At 47.9% G+C, this 23971-nt stretch overlaps 1 protein-coding gene across 1 annotated transcript in view; it reads left to right on the top strand.

Moving 5' to 3' along the window:
* Positions 1-1870: 1870 nt before the first annotated feature.
* Positions 1871-23971, top strand: part of LOC117897678 — a 40026-nt gene continuing 17925 nt past the window's right edge. The window contains exons 1-5 of the mRNA XM_034806689.1: positions 1871-2573; positions 18824-18933; positions 22382-22480; positions 22743-22878; positions 22992-23128. Of these exons, the coding sequence (XP_034662580.1) occupies positions 2516-2573; positions 18824-18933; positions 22382-22480; positions 22743-22878; positions 22992-23128 (540 nt within the window). The 5' untranslated portion in view covers positions 1871-2515. The remainder of the gene's footprint in view (positions 2574-18823; positions 18934-22381; positions 22481-22742; positions 22879-22991; positions 23129-23971) is intronic.

The raw sequence follows: 23971 nt of genomic DNA, 5'->3' as shown, positions 1-23971 counted from the left end.
CTATTTTATTTTCAGATTTATGCATAACGTGGGGTATTCCATTTCATGGATTTCACTACTTTTTAGAGCATTCTCCAATTAGTTAAATCGCAATTACAAATACGAATGATCAGACAGGGATGAGCGTCAGAAAATCCTGGCTACATTTTTGCTGGCTTACTGTATGATTTTGTAGGTCAGCTTCCCTCAACGAGAGGTCGTCTAAATTATTGCTCAAATTAGCAGAGGCCACGCCTTTTATGACTTAATACGTTAGACAGTATGTATGTCACATACACAAGCGCAAAACAAAAACAAACAAGAAGTGGGGGGGATGGAGACCGACCGTGTTCCCATTTAGCGCAATGTCAACTTTTCTGTTGTGGTCCCTAATGATGACAGCCTGGACTGGCCCGAGCCCGAACCCACTCGCAGACACACTCGCCGCTGAGCGGCTTTGGCCTGGCCTGGGCTGGTCAGTGCACAATGCAGAAACAGAAACCTTGTCCAGAGACCTTGCTGTTCACTTGTCACCGAAGCTATGACAATGATGTGGCCCATGTCCGGCATCCAGCCGAACCACAGCTTGGACTACGACCAGAACAGGGACAGGGGGTTGATGTTTGCTGTCGTCGCGGAAAGAAGGAAACAAAAGCAAACAGATTTGATTGTTTGTAATTAAAAGTGGACAGACGCGGCGAAAATTAAATGACCATACAGCGGATATGCGAAAGGTCGTACTGCCCCACTGCCAATGGAAGTGTGGGGATGCGGTTCGTCCTGATCCTCGTTCGGGTCAGAGTTTCCCTCTGTGTGTTTGCGGTTGAGCCGGGCATAAAAGTTTACGGCCAGACGCCATGGTGGGGCACTGTCGTTAATTTAAAAAGTAGAAATCTAATAAAACGCAAACCGCCACCAGGTACAACACGTGCCGGAGATAGATCTGCGCTGTATCCATGGGCACACGCGTGGGTCTCTATGTGGGACGACTTAAATGGTTAATTAGCATAAATAATTCCGTGCTCATTTGGCCCATCAAAACTTAAATGTTACGCGAATATCTCAAGACAGTGACAATGGCAGTCGCAGTGGCAGGCCTTGAGGCAGTTCCGTAGGCAGGACCGTGGGATGCCTGTCAACATCTACAAACATACATCAGTGGGAATGAGTAATGGGCTGTCAAACAATCATGGACTGCGGAGGAAGTTGACTACAGAATAAGGGTAGAATGTCATTCGTTTTTCTTGATTTTAAATTCAAAGAACTCGAAGAAAGAAATGTCTTTAACCCACTTTTATTTTATCTTTATTCCTATCCAATTTGAAATAAAATATGATTCGGTGTGTGCTGCACAATTGAGAGAGAGAGAGAGAGAGAGAGAGAGAGCCATTAAAGTCAACTGCTTAACTAATTAAAAAAAATACACAGCAATTTTCTGGACGTGCCATGAACGGTACCAGGCACCAGACGCCAGGCCACACTTAATGCATTTAAAGCGGCTGCTTTGGCCGCACTCACACACAGTCGTACGGCGGCTAAGAGGCCTGGGCCATCGAGCAGCCTGTTGATTCAGTGGGCACTCCGGGAGAGAGGGGGGGTTTCCTGGAACCGGCGTGGGGCGGGGACCAGGCCAAAGAACTGTTGCCGTAGCGCAACAACTGGCCGGATAACTGAGAGCGAAAGCTTCGCCCGTCCTGAGCTTTCGCTCTCTCGGGCCTGGTGGGGCTCGTGTTCGTGCCTCGGGTTCTCGTGGGGTGTGTGCACTTTCCTGGAACGGCTCGACTCCCACGTTGGCGGGTGGTGTGGAGGCGTCGTCGTTGTGCGAGTATCCTTAGCCCGTCGATTTTCCAGGCTGGCAGTGCGTTCTGTTTCGTTCCGCCTGCCACTTCAGTCTAGGATAAACGCTTGCGACGAGCACAACAAGTGCGCGCATGCAACCAGCCCCGGATCCATCCTCAGTCCGGAGTCACTCAACAGCTCCGCAAGCCTGTTGTATAGTGTAGTGCGAAAGTGAAATTTCCGAGTGCGAAATCAATCAGACGAGTGAGAGTGCCAGTGCAAGTGCAAGTGCAAGTGAGAGTGAGAGTGAGTGACTGGCAGGACAACTGCCCCCACCCGAATCCCTACCTCCCGGGGATGCGCGATGCGATCTCCCCAAGTTAATTAACTGCGCGCGTGCATCTACAATCCGGTGAATCAAACATGTAACTCTGCGATCGATATTTGCGAGGTGGTGCCAAAGTAGAACCCCCAAAGCGAAACCAGAAACCACAAGCCACCGATTTTGTGCAACTCGCGAAAGTGTTGCCAGTGATTTTGTGAAGATAATCAGTGGCCTGATCGATGGCCAACAACTCGTTGTGTTCCGAGAGTTGAGTGTGCTTTTGAGGAAAATCCAATCCACAACCAATTCAATTGCAAAACCTAATCCGAACCCCAAACCCCAATCCAAAATTTAAGCCCCATTGCAGAGGGGAGTTGCTGCAAGTTGTGCGGCGATTTGCCATTTCAGCTGGAATAAACCAAATACAGAAATATGCATAGGTTTTGGATAATCGTTTTACTTTTAGGATTACTACACACAAAGACAATAAGTAAGTAAAATGAATGGCAAATGAAATCACGCAATCATGTTTCGGTTTCCCATTTTGTGGCTTTGGATTGTGGATTGCTCTTCGCTTTTCGTCCTTAAACTTTGATTGCGGAATGGATTATCGAGAATTTTAGTTGGGAACAACACCAGACTCAGGCCAAGCATCCTGGGCTGGGCCGATCAATATTCCATGAATAGTTTTTCTCAAGTTTGCGCAACAAATTTATTTTTACAGTTTTGGCATTTGACTTGGGGGTTTGCATATGCAAAAAAAGTTGAGAGTAAACCTGCCGCTGGCTAATTGCAAATGGAGCACAGGCATGTCAGCAGCCGACTCGACTCTGAAGAAAGTCGAATGTCACGCACTAGGTGGGACATGGGTCTGGGGCAGGGGCAGCAGCCGGACACATTCTCAGCACCTGCCACCTCTGGCTAGTGCCTGCTTTTCCATAAGACTCATGAATAATTCATGGTGCACGCTTCGATTATTTACTCCATAAACATACTCGTACCGTCACGGTCTGAATGGGTGTGGGAGGGAGTGCCAGTGACCAGTGCCCAGTGTCCAGTGCCCATGCCATGTCCTTGGCTTTTCTACCCGGTTACATGTTTAATTTTAATAAATTGTAAATGGTTAGCTTGCCCAGTTGCAGCACTTGCAGCGCGATGAATGCGAAATGTCGCTGCTAATGGGAATTGCCTTTGGCAATTTGATTTGATGAACGACCCAATGAGCGGCGGGAAGTATGCCACAAAATTAAATTTCATTACAGCTTCATTTCGGGCAAAAGTTAATCAAAAACCCAATGAGCAGCTCATAAAACACAACAGCGCGGTTAAGGAGCGGTTCAAAGTATCCCACTCCACTGGATCCTGGCTTCTGACTAACTGACTCCCTGACTCCCGCCTTGGATCTATTACACGTTGTCGCTGGCAACGTAATTGCTGAAAAATTAATTCGCCAAAGGAGCGCGGCAGGAGCTCCAACCCAAAGGAGATCATCGTGTCGTAAAGCACGTTTTTGCCATTTTACCCACAGCTCACAGCTTCGGCAAAGGAGCAGAGCAAGGATACATGGAGTGGCGTCATATAAAATGCGCCGATGCCACAGTGAAATCAATTTCAAGTCATTAAACGAAATGAATCTTTATGGAGACCATCCCACACGCCGACCAACCGCCCGCCCGTCCGACCATCGCAATGCCAGTGAAGGGAAAAGTTTCCCCGACCCGCAAAGATTAGCAGCTTCGGCTGTTGAGTGGTTGGTTGAGTGTATGAGCTCTTAAGAATTTAAACACGTTGCCATCTCCGACTCCAGCTTCCTCAGCTTCTGCTTCAGCTCCGGAAAGTGTAATCGAAACTGCCCGAAGACACTTGATGCGATTATTATTGATTTTCTGTACTGAAATTGTTCTGATTGAATTATTTATTGGGCGAGTGCTGGGTGCTGAGTGCCGGGTGCTGGGAACGCATCGGTGCAGAGTGGAGTGTAGTTCATTAGTAGGGCCACTCGCAGTCGGTACTCGGCTGACGGTTTAATTGAGTTGTGAAGTCTGCCGAACACTTATTTACACAAGCAACAAAAGGCGCACGTGACGGGAATACGCGATTCGCATCGAATGCTCCTTCCCGCCGTTAACCAACTCGTTCACTGTTTGCACTGCTCTTGATGGAATGGCGCATTTCATTTCGAAATTAAAGCAAAACATAAATCAATTTGACTAACTAAACAGTAAACTGCATCATGAAATTTACATTTGAATAAATATTATGTCAAGCCACTGGCTAACAGCCACTTCAGCGACGAGGACGACGACAGCTGCAGAGAAGGAGAAGGCAGAGGAGAGGCAACAGCCTGAGGCAATGGCTGGCCTTCGCGTTGTATACTTAATGTGGCCACATGTCCATACAAATGTAATAATTGTGAGCCCCAGCAGTGGCTGGCTGTGGCAAATGCGAATGGGACGGCCATAACAAGGCAAGTGTGTGCACTCGGTGCAACCTCAATGGCAGGGCTGGCCCTGCTTCTGCTCCTGCTCCTCCTCTTGCTACTGCCCCGCGGGCTAGCCAGAGATGTGCATGTAATGTAAATGTAGTTGTCTGTGTGGGGACACACATCACACAGGCGACAGGCAACGACAGATCGGAGGAGAGGAAGATAGACCCTTATAGCCTGCAGCAGACTAACTGACTGCGTGGCCGTGCCGTGCCGTCCCTGGCCGCCTGCCTGTCTGCCATATGACATGTGACGACTTTGACAAAGCCAGCTCCTCCTCCTCTGCCTCCTTGGGCGAGGGGGGAAACGTGCTGTGCTGTGCAAAGACGCTTTTGGCATATCTAATGAAAGTTTTTTTAGCAGTCTGCCCTTCGGCCCCCGGCTACAGCCACAGCCTCGGCTCCATCTGCAGCCACAGCCGTTTGACATTGCACTTTAATGGACTCTCCACTCGAAAGAAAAACGCAGAGAAAACTTGGGCTTTCCAATCGAAATAAATATTGTAAGAGGTCCATAAATTGTTGCTTTTGCCACGGGCAAAGTTTCCACTCATGCCCACTACTCTCTTTGCTGTCGAAGTTAAGTTGAGTGGCAGAAATCAGATTAAGGCAAATATTATACTCGCACATGGCAGCCAGACTCGCGGAGCCTGCCAACCCCCCCTCATGTCCACAATTTGCTGAAGCCAGCCGCAGGTGAGCGGAATTCGGAACAGGACTTTGAACAATTTTGCACAAATTTGGCGCAAAGACAATCAAAAAGTTATAAAACAAGCTTCGGTAAAAACAAAAGCAATGCTCGAGAGCCGGAAGCTGAATCCCAGACCCAGAACCAGGTTCCATCTCCAATTCGGTCGGGAACTGAGGCTGGCCTAGGTGTCTCCGAGGCGTGTGTGTATCGGGCTGTAAAAACTTTTGCTCAACTCTCGTTTTTTTCCATTGTTTCCCTGTGTTTTGGGCCGTGGCTTTGCTGGCATTGCGCATACGCCGCACCTCACCTCACCCCACCGTGCCGCGCGGTCTTATTATCAGCCGCATCAGCGGCGCCGTAAAGTAAATGCAAAGTGTGCAAAGTCTATAAACGAGCGTCAAACTTAAAAGCCCCAAGGTGGTGTCGCCTCGCCAAGGACGACAAGGACTTAAGCTTGTTTTTGGTTTGGCCTGAAGAAGGAGAGAGATGAAGAGAGAGCGAAAGGAAAAGAGAGAGCAGAGTGAAAGCAGAGTGGAAAGCGAAATGGAGAAACGAGGAAGAGTGCCGGGTTTATCGGCCAAAGCGTGGTGCGGCCTATCAAAAAGTTGCTCACACGACAAATTGCCACAGCTACATGAGAGGCAGTGCCAGAAGCAGAAGCAGAACCAAAACCAGAATCAGGAGCGGCACCAGGAGCGGCCCCAGCAGCGGCACCTAGGAGCGCGCTTCGAACAACGAAAACGAATTTTATATTTGTGCGTTTCCTATTATTTGTATTATTTATGGTGCTTCTGGCAATGTCGTTAAACGGGGGAGACCATTAAAAATACCTCCCAGACGTTCCTCAAATTCTGTGTGTGTGTGCGTGGGTGACAGATGCCAGCTGCGGATCACAAACAGGCAAATAAAAATGGGAAGCTTTCGCGAAACAATTATGCCTAAGTGTAGGATTTCAAATATTTATGAAGCTTACGTTGCCGTACACTCCCAGCACACTCCCCTCAGTTTCAAGCAGAGCCAATTCGATTGTCAGCTATTTTGGCTGCTTGGCTGTAAAGTTGCACAAATAAAAGTCAAAGCGTCTAAGGGGACTTGGTAAAAACTATTAAGATGTCAGCAAATAATTACGCATGAAAGCAGCTGCATAAATCTGGTCGCCTTCCATTGCCAAATCCGCCACTAAAACGAACTGAGCTGGAAACTGCGGAGCCACCGAGGCGTTGCCTCCGAGAATGGCCATAATGCGACACTTGAGGAAAAGCGCTTCAACTTGCCAGTCACTGGATGCTGGATGCTGGATGCCGGAGGTCTGCCGAAAGAAAGCACTTTATCAAAAGGGATTTGCGAAGCTGGCCCCAAACGTGAAAGCGGATGCATTTGCCCTACACTTGTCCTGGGTAGCCGGCCAAGGACCCGGACCCGGGCCCAGACACTCTGGCGTCTCCACTTGGGCTCTGCTCTGACAGTTTTGTAATAACAATGACCGCAAAGGAACGGAATCGATTTGCCATTTTTCACTAAATTTATGAGTTTATGAAGAATCATCCTTGTTGTTGGCGGCCGTTGATAGTAAATCGCGCCCCAGTTTCTTCAAGAGAAATGCTGATGATATTTATATTTTATTGCCTCCCTCCGTGCAGCGCGGTCCTCGGACTTGAGAACTTTTTTGGCCAGAACTTCAACGCCAGAGTTAGCCTTAATGAGCCTTAATAAGGCGGCACGCAGCAGGAAACAACTGCAGCATAAATCAGTGGACCCGAACCGACTCGACCCGACCCGAAATAAATTTCGTAAAAATCCATAAATTGCCCAGCGACACGCGAGGGTCAACGAGTGTTGACAAAAACGGAAAGGAAGGGCATAGAAATCCACCAGCAAACAGCAACATCGAAATGTAAATTGACTTCCCACAATGACAACCGGGCACAGTCGATGGGATACGATGCGATGTCCAGCGATGCGTTAATTATTCAGGACCATAACCAGGCCCACATACCATGAGCCATGAGCCAAGAGCCAAGGGGTACCGGGCATTAGGCCACAAAATGCTGGCCGCATTCATCATTATCCACAGTTTGATTTTTGCCACAAAGTTTTCAGCCTCAAAACTTTTGACAAAGGTCGAGAGCAGTTTAAATCCGAAGCCAAAGTCAAAGTCAAGCGCTCCCGGCAATTCCTACAAAATGAATGAATGATCCTCCTGCCTGCCACCAGCCTGGTGGGAGGAAAGTTTCTGCTTATTTGAGGTTTTAAGGGATTTGGGCGGAAGCGCACACAAATACAGAAACAGCCGGGATCAAAGGCCAAAGTGATGGCGCATAAATTTCTGGGCACAATCCGAAACAGCTTAAGCCATAAGCGAGGTGGTCAAGAAAACAAATGACAGCAAAACGCATAAATTGAACTGGCACACGGTCCCGGTCCGGGTTCGGGTTCGGGTTCTATTCAAATCAGTAGAAGTACGTTTACAGTCGGGCAGTTATGGGAAAACTTCAATCTGTAAATGTCTGTGCTAGTCATTAGGTTTCGGGTTATGGCCCGAGCATTTGCTGGCTCTGCGGTGAGCCAGCAGAACAGAGCTCCATGAATCACCGAAAACATCATTCTCCCCACTCAGAGCAGTGTCATAACAATTTAATCACTGCCAAAGCCTGGGACAATTTAAAGTCAGCGACTGAGTATTTTATTTTATTGCCGCGATACGTACACAGGCCCACGATATAAAGCCGCATGGTGCACATCCAAGCGATTCGCCGCCACCAGTAGGGAAAATTAATTAAAAAAGCCTTGTGCCTGCCTGTGTCTCTCTTCTGTCTCCACCTCCCACAACAATCTCATCCCTCCCCCCCTCTATCCCTGTCAAGCAAAATAAAAACATGTCTAGGCACTAAAAAGTTTATTATTGTAAGCCTGCCCAAGTAAAAAAGAACTCGCATTAAATGCCCGAAAAAAGAACGTCTCTGCGAAAGAGTGGAGCGGGCTGAATGGAAAATTAAACAGAGTCGGAAATGTCACACATACACATACATGCCGCACCCACTCGCGCCCCACACTCACGGCCACACGGAGACACAGCCAGGAGGCAGGAGAGGCCGAGTGAGAAGTCGGGCAGCCAGGAGGCCGCAGCGAGAAGTCGGGCAGCCAGGAAGCAGGGTACAAGAACAAACAAACAATAACGACGGCAAATGCCTGGAAAAAGGGCTAGCAAAGTTGGCCCACTGAGTTTCTCGCGGCCAGGAGTGGGAAATGTGAATGGGTGAACCAACAAACAAAGACAAAAAAGACAAAAAAAAAAAAAAAAGAAACGAGGGAGGACGCATAGTCGACAATGGGATACCCGCTGCAGACATGAGTTTGGCCAATTAGCAGTCAGACTTTGGTCGATGGATGGAATCGAAGCACGCTCTATAGGACATCAAAAAGTATCCTTAGCTGCTTAGTCTCTCTGGTCGATTCCAAGAGATATTGAGAATTATTTCTGGACATGGATCTGGATTTCAGTTATTTGAGCGATCAGTTCTATGGCAGCTCAGATGATTCGAATCTGAGTATGCCCCGCATGGCATACACATGGTACAAATCATAATACCCTCTTCAAGGGTACAAAAAAATGGGGAAAAACGAAGTAAACTACACATTTTTATGATGCAAAGGGGGCGCAAATGAAAGGCAAATGTTTTGTTTTTGCACTCGTGTCTTTCCCTTTCCCCTACAACTGCTTTTGTGTGTGTGTAATTTTCTTTCATAGCATGTCTGTGTGTGTGTGTGCGCTCACTTGAAAGTATTGTTAACGGGACACAAAAAAACAGTGTATAGAAAAGGCAAAAGAGAAGCTCTGAAGAGTGAAGCTCCACAGACCCGTGCGAGTGGGGCCCCCCAAAGTAGGCAATAAAAGACTAGCCAAAATCTAGACACGCGCCCCAAAACGCATGACAAACAATAAGCTGGACCCCGCCCCGCACCGATTTCTCGGTAGAACTGCTTTCAGCCTTTTTTATGAACACCAGAAATGAGACAAATAAAGTGTGATTACTGCAAATTGAGTGAGTCGCATGAATTGTGTGACAAGCGGCCAAAACAACTTGCAGTCTGTCATTCGACGAAACTGTGAAAAGTTGAATATAAATCTGGAAATTATACAGAAACTGTGAATGGAGCAAGTGCGAAGCGCTGAATAGTTATGGTGGATGGTGGAACAAATCCATAAATTATACAGAATACAGCAAATAATCTTGCTTAAGTGCTGCTGTATAAGCACAGATTTTCCATTTAACCATGCTTAGGATTTGAGCAGCTGAGCAATTTAGTCCATGGCACATATCTTCGGGCATTTCGGAGCATCGGAGCATCTAAAGTTGCCATGCAAATCGGATACATGTGTCTACTTATCCCAGGGCACTTTGTGTAGTATTATGCTTTGCTTACCCCTCTCTAGAAAGCACAAAGCAGCTGCTTAATTAATTGGACTGACTCTTCGTGTCCTGATGCCAATGATGTGGCTCCTTCTGCTACTTCTGCTGCTGCTGCTCCTGGCCATACTTCTGAGTGTGTGCTTGTGCGAAAGGGCAATAATTTATCCAGCTGGAGGAGGACTGTGCCGTTGTGTAATGATTGTGCGGCTCTCTCTCTCTCTCTCGACAATATCCAAGCCGTGCAGTTAATATGCGGCAGGTGACTCAGCATGTGGGTACGAGAGCTGCTAATGAGCACCCATGGAGGCTGAGACGATGGAGTTATGCCAGTGCGTGGGAGCGTGGGAGCGCTTGCCTAACACGATCTTGGTTTGTGTATGAATAAAATATTTCATGCGTTAAATTGAATTAATAATGGTAATATGGAAGGCTTATGAATATGCGCTTTCGTGCCTACTTGACTTGTGGCCGGGACTCACGTGCGTAAGCATAATCTTGGCACCGCCGCACCGCGTTATTAATTGCCACATTTGCGATATTTAAGCGTACTACGGATCCAATTAAAGCCTAGCTATTGGTATTGCTTTTCTTTTCTCAGCTATTTGCTGTACATTTAAAATTCAATGCCAAACACTGAGCAAAATCCACGCTAAGCGTTCGGGCTGAGGCTAAGCTGCTTATTATTCCACAAGCTATATGGCTGTTCATGGCTTCGTAGCTCCATGGCTGCTCTGTGGTGCCATAGCTCCTCTCTTCATGGCTGCTTGGGAGACGGCAATCACGGCGTCGCTCAATAATTGTATATTATATAAGAGAGAGCAGAAGTGAGCAGGCGGCTAAGCGGCAAAGCACAAAGCCAAATACGCGTCAATTGGCAGCCACATGCGCACTCAAGTAAACACAATCCTCAAGGAATTACCAGCTGAATAATGGGGCGGCAACAATGGGGCTGCCTCATAATAATGGAATCCGTGGATTTAGTGGGGAATGCACAGAGTCAGTGGCAGGGGGAGCGGCAAAAATTAAATATAAATAAATAACACTGAAATGTGTGCAAATTAACAGCAGCAATCGAGAAGGACTGCAAATGAGGTTGGCTGTAAGCAACCACCCAGAGACATTTTTCCACTTTCAAACTCAAAAACCCAAGTTGGAGCACACTCAAGTGTATGCAGCGACGAGTTGGGAAAAGGCGTTTTGGGAATATCCTTAGCCAAAAAGGAAACGAAGACAAAAGCAAGAAAAAGGGAAAACTTTCCACGAGCACACAGACGCCAGACACTCACACAGATAGGGTGGTAGAGAGAGAGAAGGACTCACATAAGGACACACTTGAATGGCTGGCACTTCTGTCTTTGTAATTGCGGCCCCAATGCTAATGCCTCCTTGGGGCTGGGCAAAATGAAAATGCGTAAATTATTGATTACAATCGCCAGAAATCATGCAGTCCAAATAAAGGCCCAGCCACTCGCCATGCCCCTACCCATACTAAGGCATACCATATTCATTCTGGTGTATATATAGCTTTTTTTATGATGCCCTGAGCTGATTGTTACGCCTTTTGTGCGTATACTCTTGAGTATGTGTGTGGGGGGTTCCTGGTTGGATAAAAATAAAAATATTCCTGCCCTTGGCTCTGGACGAGGGACCCCGAAATCGGTGACGGGAAACAATCGCATAATGAAGGCACTTTACATAGCGGCCCATAGCCGACTGGGCGTTGATTTTTTAATGGCGCCTCGGGCCAGCGGGGAGCAGCAGCAATTGGAATTCGGATTGAGATTGGGATCGGGATCGGAATTGGAATGCAAACAAAGGCCAGTCGCCATTGATTGTGCAAGGACTTTTGTCCTACGCGCATTGTTTCAACAAGTTCTGGCCAAGGTTGACGAGGGTTTTGCTGTCGCCCAGGGCTCCACGAGTGTGCCGCTTGGCTCCTTATTAGCACTGTGCAAATATGCCATTGCCTTTGCTTTGCCTTTGTCTTTGTCGGCGCCTTGACCAATGCGCCATACGTGGCTCAACTCAGGGACCAATGCGCATTTTCCGTTAGTTTAGAGTCACTCGGAAAATGTCCAGAACGTCCATTCTGGATGTTCAATGTGTCTGTATCTCTGTATGTGTTTTTGTCTGTGTCGCCTCCCCCACTTTGCGGCAGACATTAACCAAACAAGTTGTCAGGTAGGCAGTCGGGAAGTCGGGCAGGGGGAGGCATGTGGCAAGCAGGCAGGCAAGAGTCAGACGACAAGCGGCAAAACCAGGTGCGGCAAAGTGTCAACGAAACTTGTGCTCAACATTTTGATCAAAAAACAAGCTGAAAATTCTAGTTTTTGTCAGCCGTAGACTTTAATACTCTTGCAAAACGATAGAACCATGTTTCGATAAGTGAAACTCGAATTGGTTGGAGTCTCTTTACAGTGTATACAAAACATGTCTCACTTTTAATCAATATCATTATACCCTCTGCAAGGGCAACAGAAAAATGTGACAGGAAAGAACGCTCAACAGTGGTGGGTCAAGCATAAATGTCAATACCATCAGCCCTGCTCGGAAAATGCTGCAGGCCCAGTCGCGTCATCCCCTCTTCTGGCAGGCTCTGCTCTGCGCCACTTCGGCCCCAACCCATGTTTGTGTCAGTGGCCTAATGTCTGTGTAGATTAGAGATTAGGGCAACTTCAAAAAGCTGCCCAGGATGATATTCTTTAGCCGAATTGCGTTGCGTATACATAACATAATTGTGACACTGGCTGTGACTCTGGCTGTGGCTTTGGCTTTAGCTCTGGCTCTGGCTCTAGCTCAAGCGTGATGGCGGTCGGGAACGGATGGTTTGGACAGCGCACGTGGCTGGGGCCTTGTCATTAATTGTCAAGGTGGGCGTTTGCCACCAGACACAGCCTCCTCCATACCCATTCCCCGGCCTAGTGTGCTGTCCACCTGCGGTTTCCCTACAATCGTCATTTGTTCTGTGTCCTGGGGAAAAGTTTTCAATTTTGAAAAGCGGCAAAACAGCTGCGCGTGTTACTTTTCCCACATCGTCGTAGCCGCGAACAAAATAATCAAAAAAATAAATAATTCTACCCACCCTTCGCGCATTTAATTGTTTCCAACTAGACTGGTGTGTGTGTGTGTGCTGTTGTGTTGTGGTGTGTGTGGCAGAGTCGAAGTTGAATCGAATTTGGTAATAAACAAATCGTGTGGCATCCACCGAAATGTGCGGCGTGGAAAAATGTCAAATTCAGTTTTTTTTGTTGGGTTTCTATGCTGCTGCTGCTCGTCCGGCCAGCTGTCGTGAATGATTTAAATGTGTTTGCCAACCCGACCCCAATGTGGAATGTGTTTTCGTGGCACATGAATAAATGTAGCCACCGGAAATGGGACGCCTTTTGTGAGTATTTGGAGTATTTCTCAATGAAAATTGCATTTTTCGAGGTGCGCCTCGAACTCAACTGTTCAAATGCAAATTGAAAATGTTTATTACACATCCGCGGCATTAGCCAGCGTACAAAATGATTGAAAATGAAACCGAAACTCTGCCCACGGCCCTGGTCTTGGTGTTGCTGCTCCCCAAGCAGGAGCCCATTAATAATAAATAATTCCCCTTAAAAGTAATTTAAGTATTTTTATGTGTGGTGGTTCGTCGTGGTCGTCGCGTCGCTGGTGGCGGCGTCGTCAGCGTTTGCTTTTCATTTCTTTAATGGTCTGCATCTTTACGAGGCAGTGAGGAGGTCCAGGTCGCGTTCACTGAGTCGGCAACTGTTGGCCAGTCATGTACACACACACACACCCACACACAGATACACTAGCAACACTAACACTAACACAAACACAAAGACATTGGGTCGTGGCGCATGTCTAACACTCGTTATGAGATTCATGGCCTACATGTGTTTGCTCCATGGCCTTGTAAATGGGCGCGGGGCGTGTTACCGGGCATGTACTTTACGTGCCGGGTAGCCCTGTGGGCGCTACTGGGGCTGTGGCTGGGATTGGGACTGGGGCTGAGGCTGGGCCTAGGCATTAGAGGACGTCCCTGTAGCCGTAGTTGTGGTTGTAGTTGTGCAGCCGCCAGCAACAGCCCTACCATGAGGTGTCCTTGAAGCCATTTTCTTATGCTCGCACTCGTAGTCGTACACACACAAACGGATTCCCTTCCCCTCGCCTTCTCCTACTCCTTGTTCTTCCCTTTTCGGTAGTCGCTGGCTGGCAGGACCGACGAGATACAATTTTCAACCAGGAAGTTGGCTTCCTGTGGCGTTCTGTTTCTGCTTTTGGCTCTGCTGCTGGCTCTGGCTCTTACTCTGTCTCTGGCTGTGGCTCTGGCTGTGGCCCTGGCCGGTGCGCAATTTTCTTTCATATTTTGTTTTGGCCATTACATTGGCTACTTTTTGTCGGTCATGGTGCCTGAATGCCTCTGTTTGTGTGTGGGCGGGGCCACAGGATGGTGTGTGTATGGCTGTGGGAGACATTCGCGTTGGCTATTTTCATTTTCGTTTTCTTTTGATTTTGATTTCATTCATGCAGCATTCGGCTTTGATTTAATTTCAAAAATGTGACTAAAATGTGCGAGTGAAAATTACAGAATCAAATAAAAGATTGCCTCCTTTGTACGGCAATTCAATTTGGAATCGTGCGCTTAAAGCCAACGCAACTTTAACAGCATTTCTACTGCAGCTTAGATTACCTTTTGGCCAGAGTAAAAAGTAATTTGTATTCCCTGGTAGTTTCACATTTTAAAACTCTCTTCTATTCCCAGGGGATCTACTGGGGATAAAGTTTTTCCATATACTTCTACACTCACTCGCTCGTTCGTTCGTTGGTTCGTTCGTTCATGGTGTTTGAATATTTTTCCATTTCCAATCTGAAATTACAAGCCCTAAACATGCTCAAGGATACGCTTCTGCTGCAGGGCCACGTCCAGGCCACAATCGGGCATTTTTCTTGCGTCCCTCCAATGTTGCGTGTCCACCACCCCTCCTTCCCCTTGTGTTGGCCAGGGTCCGTTTGTGCGTTGCTCCGCTCCTCCAATTTTCCTCTTCTCCGCTTCAGATATTTGAATTTCACGCGCGCATACACTGGCAGGGATAAACTGGATTTATATCCGCTAATGCCTGTGATTTGTTCTATAAAATTACTTTATGCCTCCAACATGCTGGCGGACCTTGTTGGGGGGCTTTTGTTTTCGTGCCCCAGCAGGGACAGCAAGGACAGCCTCGCCTCCGTGGGCCTCCAAAGCCAGTGCTTACATTTTCTGAGCGAACGCCTCGGCAGCATAACGACTTATGGCTTTATCCTTTTTGTTGGCCAAGTGTGGGTAAATGTCGGGTAAATGTTGGGTGTCTGCCATTTTATTGTTTGGCTTATGTTCCTGATAGTGTGCGTGCCAGCCTGAAATATACTCCAACTCCTCCCATACATACATACTATGTATACATACATATGTACAAATGTATGTATAGTAGCTCTGTTCATGTTTGTGGGGCTAGAAAAATGTTGGCTTCTGTGCGGTCAACTTTAAAACATTTGCGGACTTTTGCCGCCCGACTGGTTCTGTCAGCCATGACTTGCCGGATCATTTCTTGGGCCCCAATCAAGCATACATTTGCATAGGAAAGCCACATGGCCGCAAATCAATTAGAAAATGGTTGGTGTCCGTGTCCTGTCAGGCCAAGACACTGGACGCTCAAAAATTATTGGCTGTCACGGTCCGAGGCACAGCTCGGCCAAGTTACTGGAGCGAGCAGCACACAAACGACGGTAATGAGGACAGGAAATCAGTTTTGAAAAGTATTTGTTGGGGCGGGGCGGACAGGAAGGAAGGCCGGTTTGGCAGTTGCACGTGTCTAATGAACACCATGGAATGTGTTCTCCAAAGTCGTATTTTGTATTGTTCCGCTCCGTTCTGTTCTGGGCTACACCCTACCCTGTCTGCCAATCAGCCATAATGGTTCGAGACTGCTCAAAGCGCCGTGGGGCTTCTAACAGCCTGACTGACAGCTGGACGAAGTGGCAGTCGGACAGACAGACAGGAGACTGTGGTCGGTTGAGGCTCGAGTTGATATAATTGCGTTTTGCCCTGTCATTGCAACAGGCGTCGGGCATTGACCGACAGACTGGGACCCCCCTGGCTGAAGTTCATCGTTCATCGAGCTTGAATCATCGATGGAGAAGCTGCCAAAGTGCAAATATTGATTGGGAAATCAGTTGAAAATGTTCATACAAATGCCCGGGCAATTATCTTTACATATGTACGAGTCGTTTATGTGTCCTGGAGCTGTTTGTGTTTGCTGCAATTAGCGGTGGAGCAGAGGCAAACACTTGTGGCCTCGGCAAGGTGTCAGTGGGGCAACTCTTTAATTATTGCCTCCTGCGGTTCGAGGGCAATCAATCACCTGACCAGCTCAATAGTTCTTAAATTATCCTCTGGCAAACAATAATTGACTTTAATAGTGCGCTCATTAATCATGGCATTTACCACTCAGTCGAAACAATTCATTCGAATGGGCTGGATAGATGCTCAAACTTCTGAGTGCCGGTCAGCCACGTGGCTGCCCCGGGGGTCGAAGTTGAAACGGAGAGAATACCGTAATCGTAAACTGAGTATTATGATTCGTATCTGTGTAATGTCTGCTGCCTTCTGGGCATAAATTGAGTATGAAAACGCATAAAGTTCTTGCTGATGAATCTCTCCGAAGCACTTAAAATTGATATGACTTCGAATTGGATTTGTTGTTCCATTTGGCAATAAATTTCAATTGACTTGGAGGCCTAATCTAGTTGTTAAAGTCAGAATGGAGCAGCCCGCGAAGCAACAAAGTTTCTGCAACAGTTGCCCAGTGCGGCTTGTCTCGGGGCTGGAGCGTTGATTAATGTTGATTGATTGATTATTTGCGTTTTTCTGACATGATGCACGCTTTATTGTCGCTCAGCGCGTGGAAAATCATCAATTTCCGCTTGTAAAAAAGTACAACACGTACAACAAAACGTAGCTGCTGTCAAAGCAACCTCGTTTTTTCCATCTATCCATCCATTCATCCATCCACCCATCCAACCATCCATCCACCCATCCAACCATCCATCGAGTCACTCAGTCAGGCAGTGAGATGGCAAACGGAGGAGAGTAAAGCCTCCTGCCAACGCGGCTCGTGGCTTGTTGCACAACCCAAAGAAGTCGCCTCCACCTCCCCTTTGCCGGGGCATGTAATGAATTTTTTTTGTGCGCCCGTCTGGCAGGCAGTCAGCGGAGCATAATTGCGGTTGCTGAGCTCCTTGTCAGCGGCTCGTCGTGCAGTTCAAATTCGTTATTTTGCTCTGTTTTTCATTGTTTTTTCTTGGATACACATTGGCCAGCCGCCAACTGAGAACCGCCAACCGAAAAACCGCCAGCCGAAGTCTTGCTTCTGCAATGTGCCATCTCCCATCTGGCAGTTGGGTAAAAAATGACGTAAAGTATTGCGACATTAATGTCAAAAAATTCGACATGATTATAAAGCCAGGGGGCTGTCGATCTGGCTGTTTCTGCAAGGCAGAAGCCAGAAGCCAATGGGGTCGTAGCTCTCTGGCCCAGCAGCCTCTGGTGTCTGTTTGCTTGCCCCTTCCCGTGGTTCTTCTTGTCTGCTGCTTTTGCCTGTGGCCAGATGCCCGTGCCTCTTGCCTGCGGCTGACGGTTGCGGTTTTGTCTACCGTAGAGTCTTGGTCTGGGTCTGGGTCGGGGTCTGGCCGGGCAATGATTGAATTTTCGTAAATTTCGGCTCGTTAGCGTGCGGCACGAACACGTACGTCATGCTGGGGGCTACGATGGCAGACCGGTGAAGGCATTTTGGCCATGTTTATGCCATACATGGCAAGTGGCAACAAGTTGCCAGCTGTTACCAGTCCAACAATGCCCTACGCCCTGCAATCTACACTCACACCGCGCTCACACTCGTACCGGCACTCGCACTCGCACTTGACACGCTTCATTTCATTGGGTTTTGTTCTTTTGGCCTCACGTTATCCGATTATTTCCATATTTTTCGCGCTGTCAGACACGTTTTTTACTTACTCAGTCGTTGACATTTTGCGTGACTGACGATGGACGCGTGGTGTGAATAAATGAAAATGAAAATGGAATCGAAATTGGCGCCGCTGGGTGGGCAGGGCCCTCTTTGGCAATGTGTTCGCTCGTTCTTTGCCACTTTGTGTCTTAATTATGATTGCAAAAGGCGGAAGCTCCCTGGTGGCTGTTGCCACATGGCATATTAAATTATCGATTTCCTTCTAGCAATTTTCCAAAAGAGTCAATTGGGAAATTATGTACCAGGAAAACGGGAAAAGTTGAGAAGAGCTCACACAGATTATGGCTATGCAAAAGTGCTCATAAAATCAGTGTCAAGCTACTGCATTTAACGTACACGTTATATGGTTCGAGCACATACTAAATGTCAACAAGTGCCTGGAAAATATCCAATGCAGGCATTACACATACGCTGCGGGTGTCCGGCGGAGTGGTCTGCCACGAGCGTAGAGTGTGGAGTGCGAACAAATATAAATTTTTCAATTTTAAAGCTCAATTCAGTGCCGTCACCTGTCGTCGTACGTGCCGGCCACTGGAAGCAGTGGAGCAGTGAGGCAGCCGGAAAAAATGTCGTTTAAATGCCACCTTGCCCCACATGGCATCATCGGGAGGCGAGTGCAGGAGACCGAGTGCAAAGCGGGGCACAAATATTTGACACCTGAGCTGCCAGCCAGACGCTGGATAGCCTGGACACCCCCCCCCCCCCTGGCATGCAGGCGTAAAAATTTCTCATGTGCACTTTGGCAAACAAATTAAGATTTATTGAGCCAGGGCGGGGTCACAATCCTGGGAGGACCCTGTCCAGTAAGCTGGCAGCTCAGAGTGGGAGAGCTGTGTCTCCTCTTTTATTTGCACAGAAGAAGAGTCGAAATATTTGAGGGTACGGGTCCGGCATTGGCACTTTAAATTGCCAGCATATTCTGGGTATATGTATTTTCCGATATCCTTTTTGTTTGGCCAAGCCCTTTTAATGGTTTTTCCATTAAGCCACAATTGGGCGAGCATCGATGTCGATGATTTTCATTGTAATTGCCTTTTCTTGCGCACATATGTACATTCATATAACCGAGTCTTTCTGCTTGTTTACCCTCTGCCCACAGATGGACAATCGGACGTGGAGGTGCAGCTGGTGGTGCCCCGGTATGTGGAGCGCGGCTCGAGTGCCACCTTCAAGTGCCGGCACAATGTCCAACCGGAAATACTCTTCAAGGTAAGTGGCAATGGATTAGAATGGGCTCAGTCCATTAGCGTGGCGTGACCTGGATGGGGCCATGCATGGATGGGTGGGATATAAATTATGGAAAGCGCATTAAAAACTTTAAATTGAAAAATAAAAACTGCAGCCCCCCACTCACATGGAAACTTTGTTCGCCTTGTGCTATTTTGTGGGCTAAACTTTCCGGCACTGTGACAAACACAACCGAACAGAACACGGAGAAATTTCAGCAAGTTTCGTGCCGCAACTTTGCGGCAGTCAAAGGCATCCCGTATCGCGAGCTCTGTGCAGCAAACAAACTTGCACTCAGAGTGCCATTCCGTGGAGCCATCGAAGGGATCGCATCGTAAACCGTTTACCACTTCCGCGTCTCAATATCGGCTCCTGGCCCGTGGCTCCTGCTCGGTGTGCTGTGGCAATTAATTGCACTTCAGTTTACTTAATTCCATCACGAAACATCAGCAGACACGCACTGGCGTAGGCGAAATCTTGACCAAGCCCTCCTGATCCGTATCCCGCTTCGTGGCAGCCGTGGAATTTATGGCAAACATACTGCCCCGGTCACCGAGTCCCGAGCAACTTGACCGCATAATGGCCCAGTGGCCCATGCCCATGCCCTCCGTGCCGCATACTTTCAATTTAGTTCGGAATTTTGTGGCGGGGGCGCTCTTTGGAACTACAATTCACAAACAGCACAGCTCCAGCGGGCATTCCGACTCAAGGCCAGCGCCAGAGCACGGCCAGAGAGAAGCCTCCTCTGCTTCCAGGTTAACGTTGGCGGTTGACGTTGACGTTTTGTTCACTCTAAGTACCATAAAAAAGCGTACAAATTTTTATGGCACATCAAGGAGGAATGTCGTGGGCAGCGGCAGCCAGCACTGGATTACATTACTCGAATATTGATTTTTTTTGCTGTTTTCCCCGTCAAACTAAGGTGGATTTAGTGCGCTAAAGTTGATTATAGAAAAGTGAGAGAGAGAGCTGTTCCATGTGCCTCTGTTGCTTCGTGTTCCTTTGTCCCTTTCCGAATTCCCAACTTTAAGCTGGCTTTGTGTATGTCTCATTTGCATGGAAATTTTCGTTCGTGTTCGTGCGACGCTCCGTTGGCGATTTGCCGCCAAAGTGTCAGCGAACAAGTTTAATGCGCCGCTGAGCCGCACAAATGTGAAATGAGTTCCGGGGGGTTGGGCACGATTCAGGATCAGGGAGCTCGGAGCACGGACCACGGGAAACATGTACAATTAGCGGGCTAACCAAATAACCAAACAGTCAAATAGCAGAGCGACGCCTCCGCATGCAGATGTAGACATTCGTTTATGCGGCCAGTTGGTCGAGTTGTGGCCAATGCGATGGCTAATTAGTATAATTAACAATATACTCGTGAGCGCCGCCCGATCTCATTCGAATTGTGGCCCGAAGCGTGGCAAATTGTGTGGAAGTGGCACTAAAAAGGCAATTAAAACGCAAATGAGAACACTCAGCCGCTCTGCACATGTAGAGCATACATTTTTGGGTATTATTCGTACAAAAAGAACAAAATATTTATGCACACAAATTAAATAAACTAATTACGCCATAAGCCGGTGGGAATCGTCGCTGAAATCGGGGCCAGTGCACATTAATGTGCTTTTGATTTGCCAGCCACGACACTTTTCAGCATTTTTGTGACAAGAGAACTGCGAACAAAGCGCGGCGCGTAGGAGTATGGGAAGGAAAAAGAGCACGAGTAGGAGTGTGAGTATATGCGGGCTAATAAGCACAAACATCAACAAGAACAAAAGAAATAAAGTCGAGCACTGGAGCACTGACTGAATGGGTCTCCGAGCAGCAGACACGCCAAAAGCAAACACATGCCGGCTGCCGACTGTCGGCTCCTGGCGACTCCTGCGCCGTGCCGCAACTCCTGGGTTGGCAAATATTTGGAGGTGGGTGTGGGGAGAGTCCTTTGTTTTTCATTACTCTGAGAGATCCATTGGCAATATTATGACGATACGGCGGTGCTGCATGTCAAATCGAGGGAAAATGTTTGGAACGACCACAAGTGGTTGAAAAAATTTGATGCGTGTCTGGCGGTCCTAGAGTGCGGTAATGGCCGCTCGGTCGCTCACCCTTGCTGCCCGCTGGCCGCAATGTTTGTGTTGGTGTTTGCCCTCTCATTATATGGCAGGGGTGTGTGTGTGCTTTATCGATTGACCAGCACAACAAACGACCCACAAAACGCTAAGCACACACACAAACACACGGATCAGTGGCCACGGGTTGGCTGAGTAATGGCCAGGCTTGCGGTAGACATTACGCATACGCATACGCCTCGCCTCGCCTCGCCTGCCGCGGACACATTCAATGAGCACATTAATATTATTAAGTTGCGTGCAATCAATGCAATTTGTTGGGAGCGTGTCAATCGGGCAATCAGCAGACGCCCGGGAGACACACGTGGAATAGCTGAGTGAGTGGAAACACAGACCACAGTCCAGAGACGTTGCTCCCCAGGGGGCCGGCAGGATAAGACCATATCCAAAGGACGAAATAAATTACTTTTCAGCTTTAGTCCAGCGACACAAGAACGATGCACAAATACGATTATACGCTGGGACTGGCGTTAAAAAATATGCATAATAAATAAATGCTCGGTGTAATTAAAAACTGGCAACAAGAGCCGACGCCGCCGCACATCCGGCCACCATCACCATCACGATTACCATTTCCATTGCCATCCGGGCAGTAGTCCGGAATGTCTCCCATTCTGTCCCTCAGTTAGTTGTAAGTTGAATGTGGAAAACTTGCGCATGAAAATTAATTTCCATTTTCATTATTCATATTTGCCGTTGTGACGTTGGTTGCTTTAAGCCTCTCCTCCCCCTTCGCCTCCTCCTCCATCATCTCTCTCCATGATGCAACTTTTTGTGTGCCATCCCTTGCGCTGCAAGTGGCGTTTGTGGGAGTAGATTTTGCTTTTAATTGCAGGGGTGACAAGCGCAAAGTCCCCCCCTTCATTCCGCCATTGTGCCAGTGCCAGTGCCATTGCCATTCCAATAAAAACATTTTATTATTTACAGTTTTACAGTTTAACGCGCAAACAATTCGCACAGCATCGTTCTGTTTGTTGCAACTTGTTGCAAAGTTAAATTGCATCGCCAGGGGAGACTGTGATGGAGGGGCAGGTTGAGGTTGAGGGAGAGGGAGAGCTCAGCTTGCTGCCATTCGAGTTGTGCAATTTAAACGGTTTAATAATTTACTTTCACAACATTAACGGATCCCCGCAACGTTGTGGGGCGTGGCTATGGACAGGGGCCCTTCAAACTTGACACATTCAATCACTGTCAGACACAGCCATGGATTGAATTGATTCGGGGTCGCGATTGGGGTTTCCATTCCATACGCAACCGCTTTTTGTGGATATACATTTTAATAAAAACCAAAATTTGTTTTGCTTTTGCAGGTGACATGGCTGAAGGTTGACAAGGGCAAGTTCTTCGAGTTCATAAATGGACGGAATCCGCCATTCCGCAACTCCACCATCGAGGGGGCCGAAATAGACGTAAGTACATGGCTGGGCGTCTCCGGCAAAGTGCTCTCTGGGCCGTGCACACTTATTTACTCCATCATCATTATCGCTGTCAGTCCGCACTCTGTGCCGGAGACGCGGTAATTGTCCTCAAATTAAGCATTGAAGAATGGTCTAGTAAATCGCAGCTAATTGGTAGACACTTACCATACATCTAAGAGCACAATCAATTGATGTGCCAACGAACTCTTTGTGTCTGCCACTTGAATTCACTTCTTTGGTTTCTCTCTTACAGTGGGACAACTCCAACGAGCAGCAGGTGACCCTCAAGGATGTGCAGTTCGATCTTTCTGGGCAGTTCTACTGCGAGGTCTCCACGGATACACCAATCTTCACCAAGGCCAGCGCCGATGAGCTGATGAGCGTGTTCTGTGCGTAACAATTATCGCCACCATATCAAGAGGCCCACTCTAATTATTGTCTCCTTTCCCATCCATCTCCATTCCCATCTATCTGTCTATTTATCCACACATCTATCATGCAGTGCCACAGACGGGTCCGCCCACAATTAAGTTTCGCAAGCGAACGCCCTTTGCGGTGGGCGAGAAACTTTTCGCACTGTGCAACACCACTCGCGGACGTCCTGCCCCGCACATCACGTGGCTAATCAATGGGAAAAAGGTGCGTATGCGTAGGTGATATTTGAAACCATCTCGGCCTCGTCCTCGTCTCGCTTGGAGGATCCACCGCAATTTGATTGCGTAACTGTCACCCGCTTGTTTCCCGTAATCAAAGTCAATTTGCAATGCGATTATTAGCGGGTATCACATGTTCCGGGGGGTGGTGGCCATCTGGTTAATCAGTGGGATAATGCACTCAAAATTACTGTCCGGGGATGCGACAGCGGCAGTTGCAGTCTCCCTATCCATGGGAGTCGTGTGCATGCAGATTAACATCAGTTTAAGCCATTTTATAATTATGGCCTACAGGAGCGGTCAGGGCAGCTTTCATTTTAATTACAAAAAGGCCAAAGCCAGATGCTGCTGTGCTGGCAGTAAAACGAAAAAAAAGAACACACAGAAGAGAATATACAACCAGCGAGCGAGCGAGAAAAGGAAATGAAATTTAAATAAATTTATTATGTCTGCCAGTGGCGGATGGAGTATGGGGAAAACTCTAAAATGAAATTTATTCATAAACGCGCCCCTGGGCCACACACCAACACTGAACACTGAACACTCACCCCATGGACCCTTCATGGACCCCAAAAATGTGCAGCAGCAGTGTGTGGGTGTGTCCTGGAGAGCAGATGTGGAACTGACCCGCTGTGCCATGATCCATATTTAATTTAAGCTGCACGCTGGATGGGATGGTGGCAGGTCCAGCAGTTTGAAGGATGGTGGCAGGTCCAGCAGTTTGACATTGAAGTGACTTTTGTGCAAAAGCGTATTGTAGCAATTACAATGAACCGAGTACCCTTATCGTGCCCCAAGCCAACTGAATTTTAAACCCCTTGTGTTTTTG

The sequence above is a fragment of the Drosophila subobscura genome, chromosome O (genome assembly GCF_008121235.1).
Source record: "Drosophila subobscura isolate 14011-0131.10 chromosome O, UCBerk_Dsub_1.0, whole genome shotgun sequence".
Taxonomy (NCBI): domain Eukaryota; kingdom Metazoa; phylum Arthropoda; class Insecta; order Diptera; family Drosophilidae; genus Drosophila; species Drosophila subobscura.
This window is presented reverse-complemented; position numbering and strand designations above follow the sequence as displayed.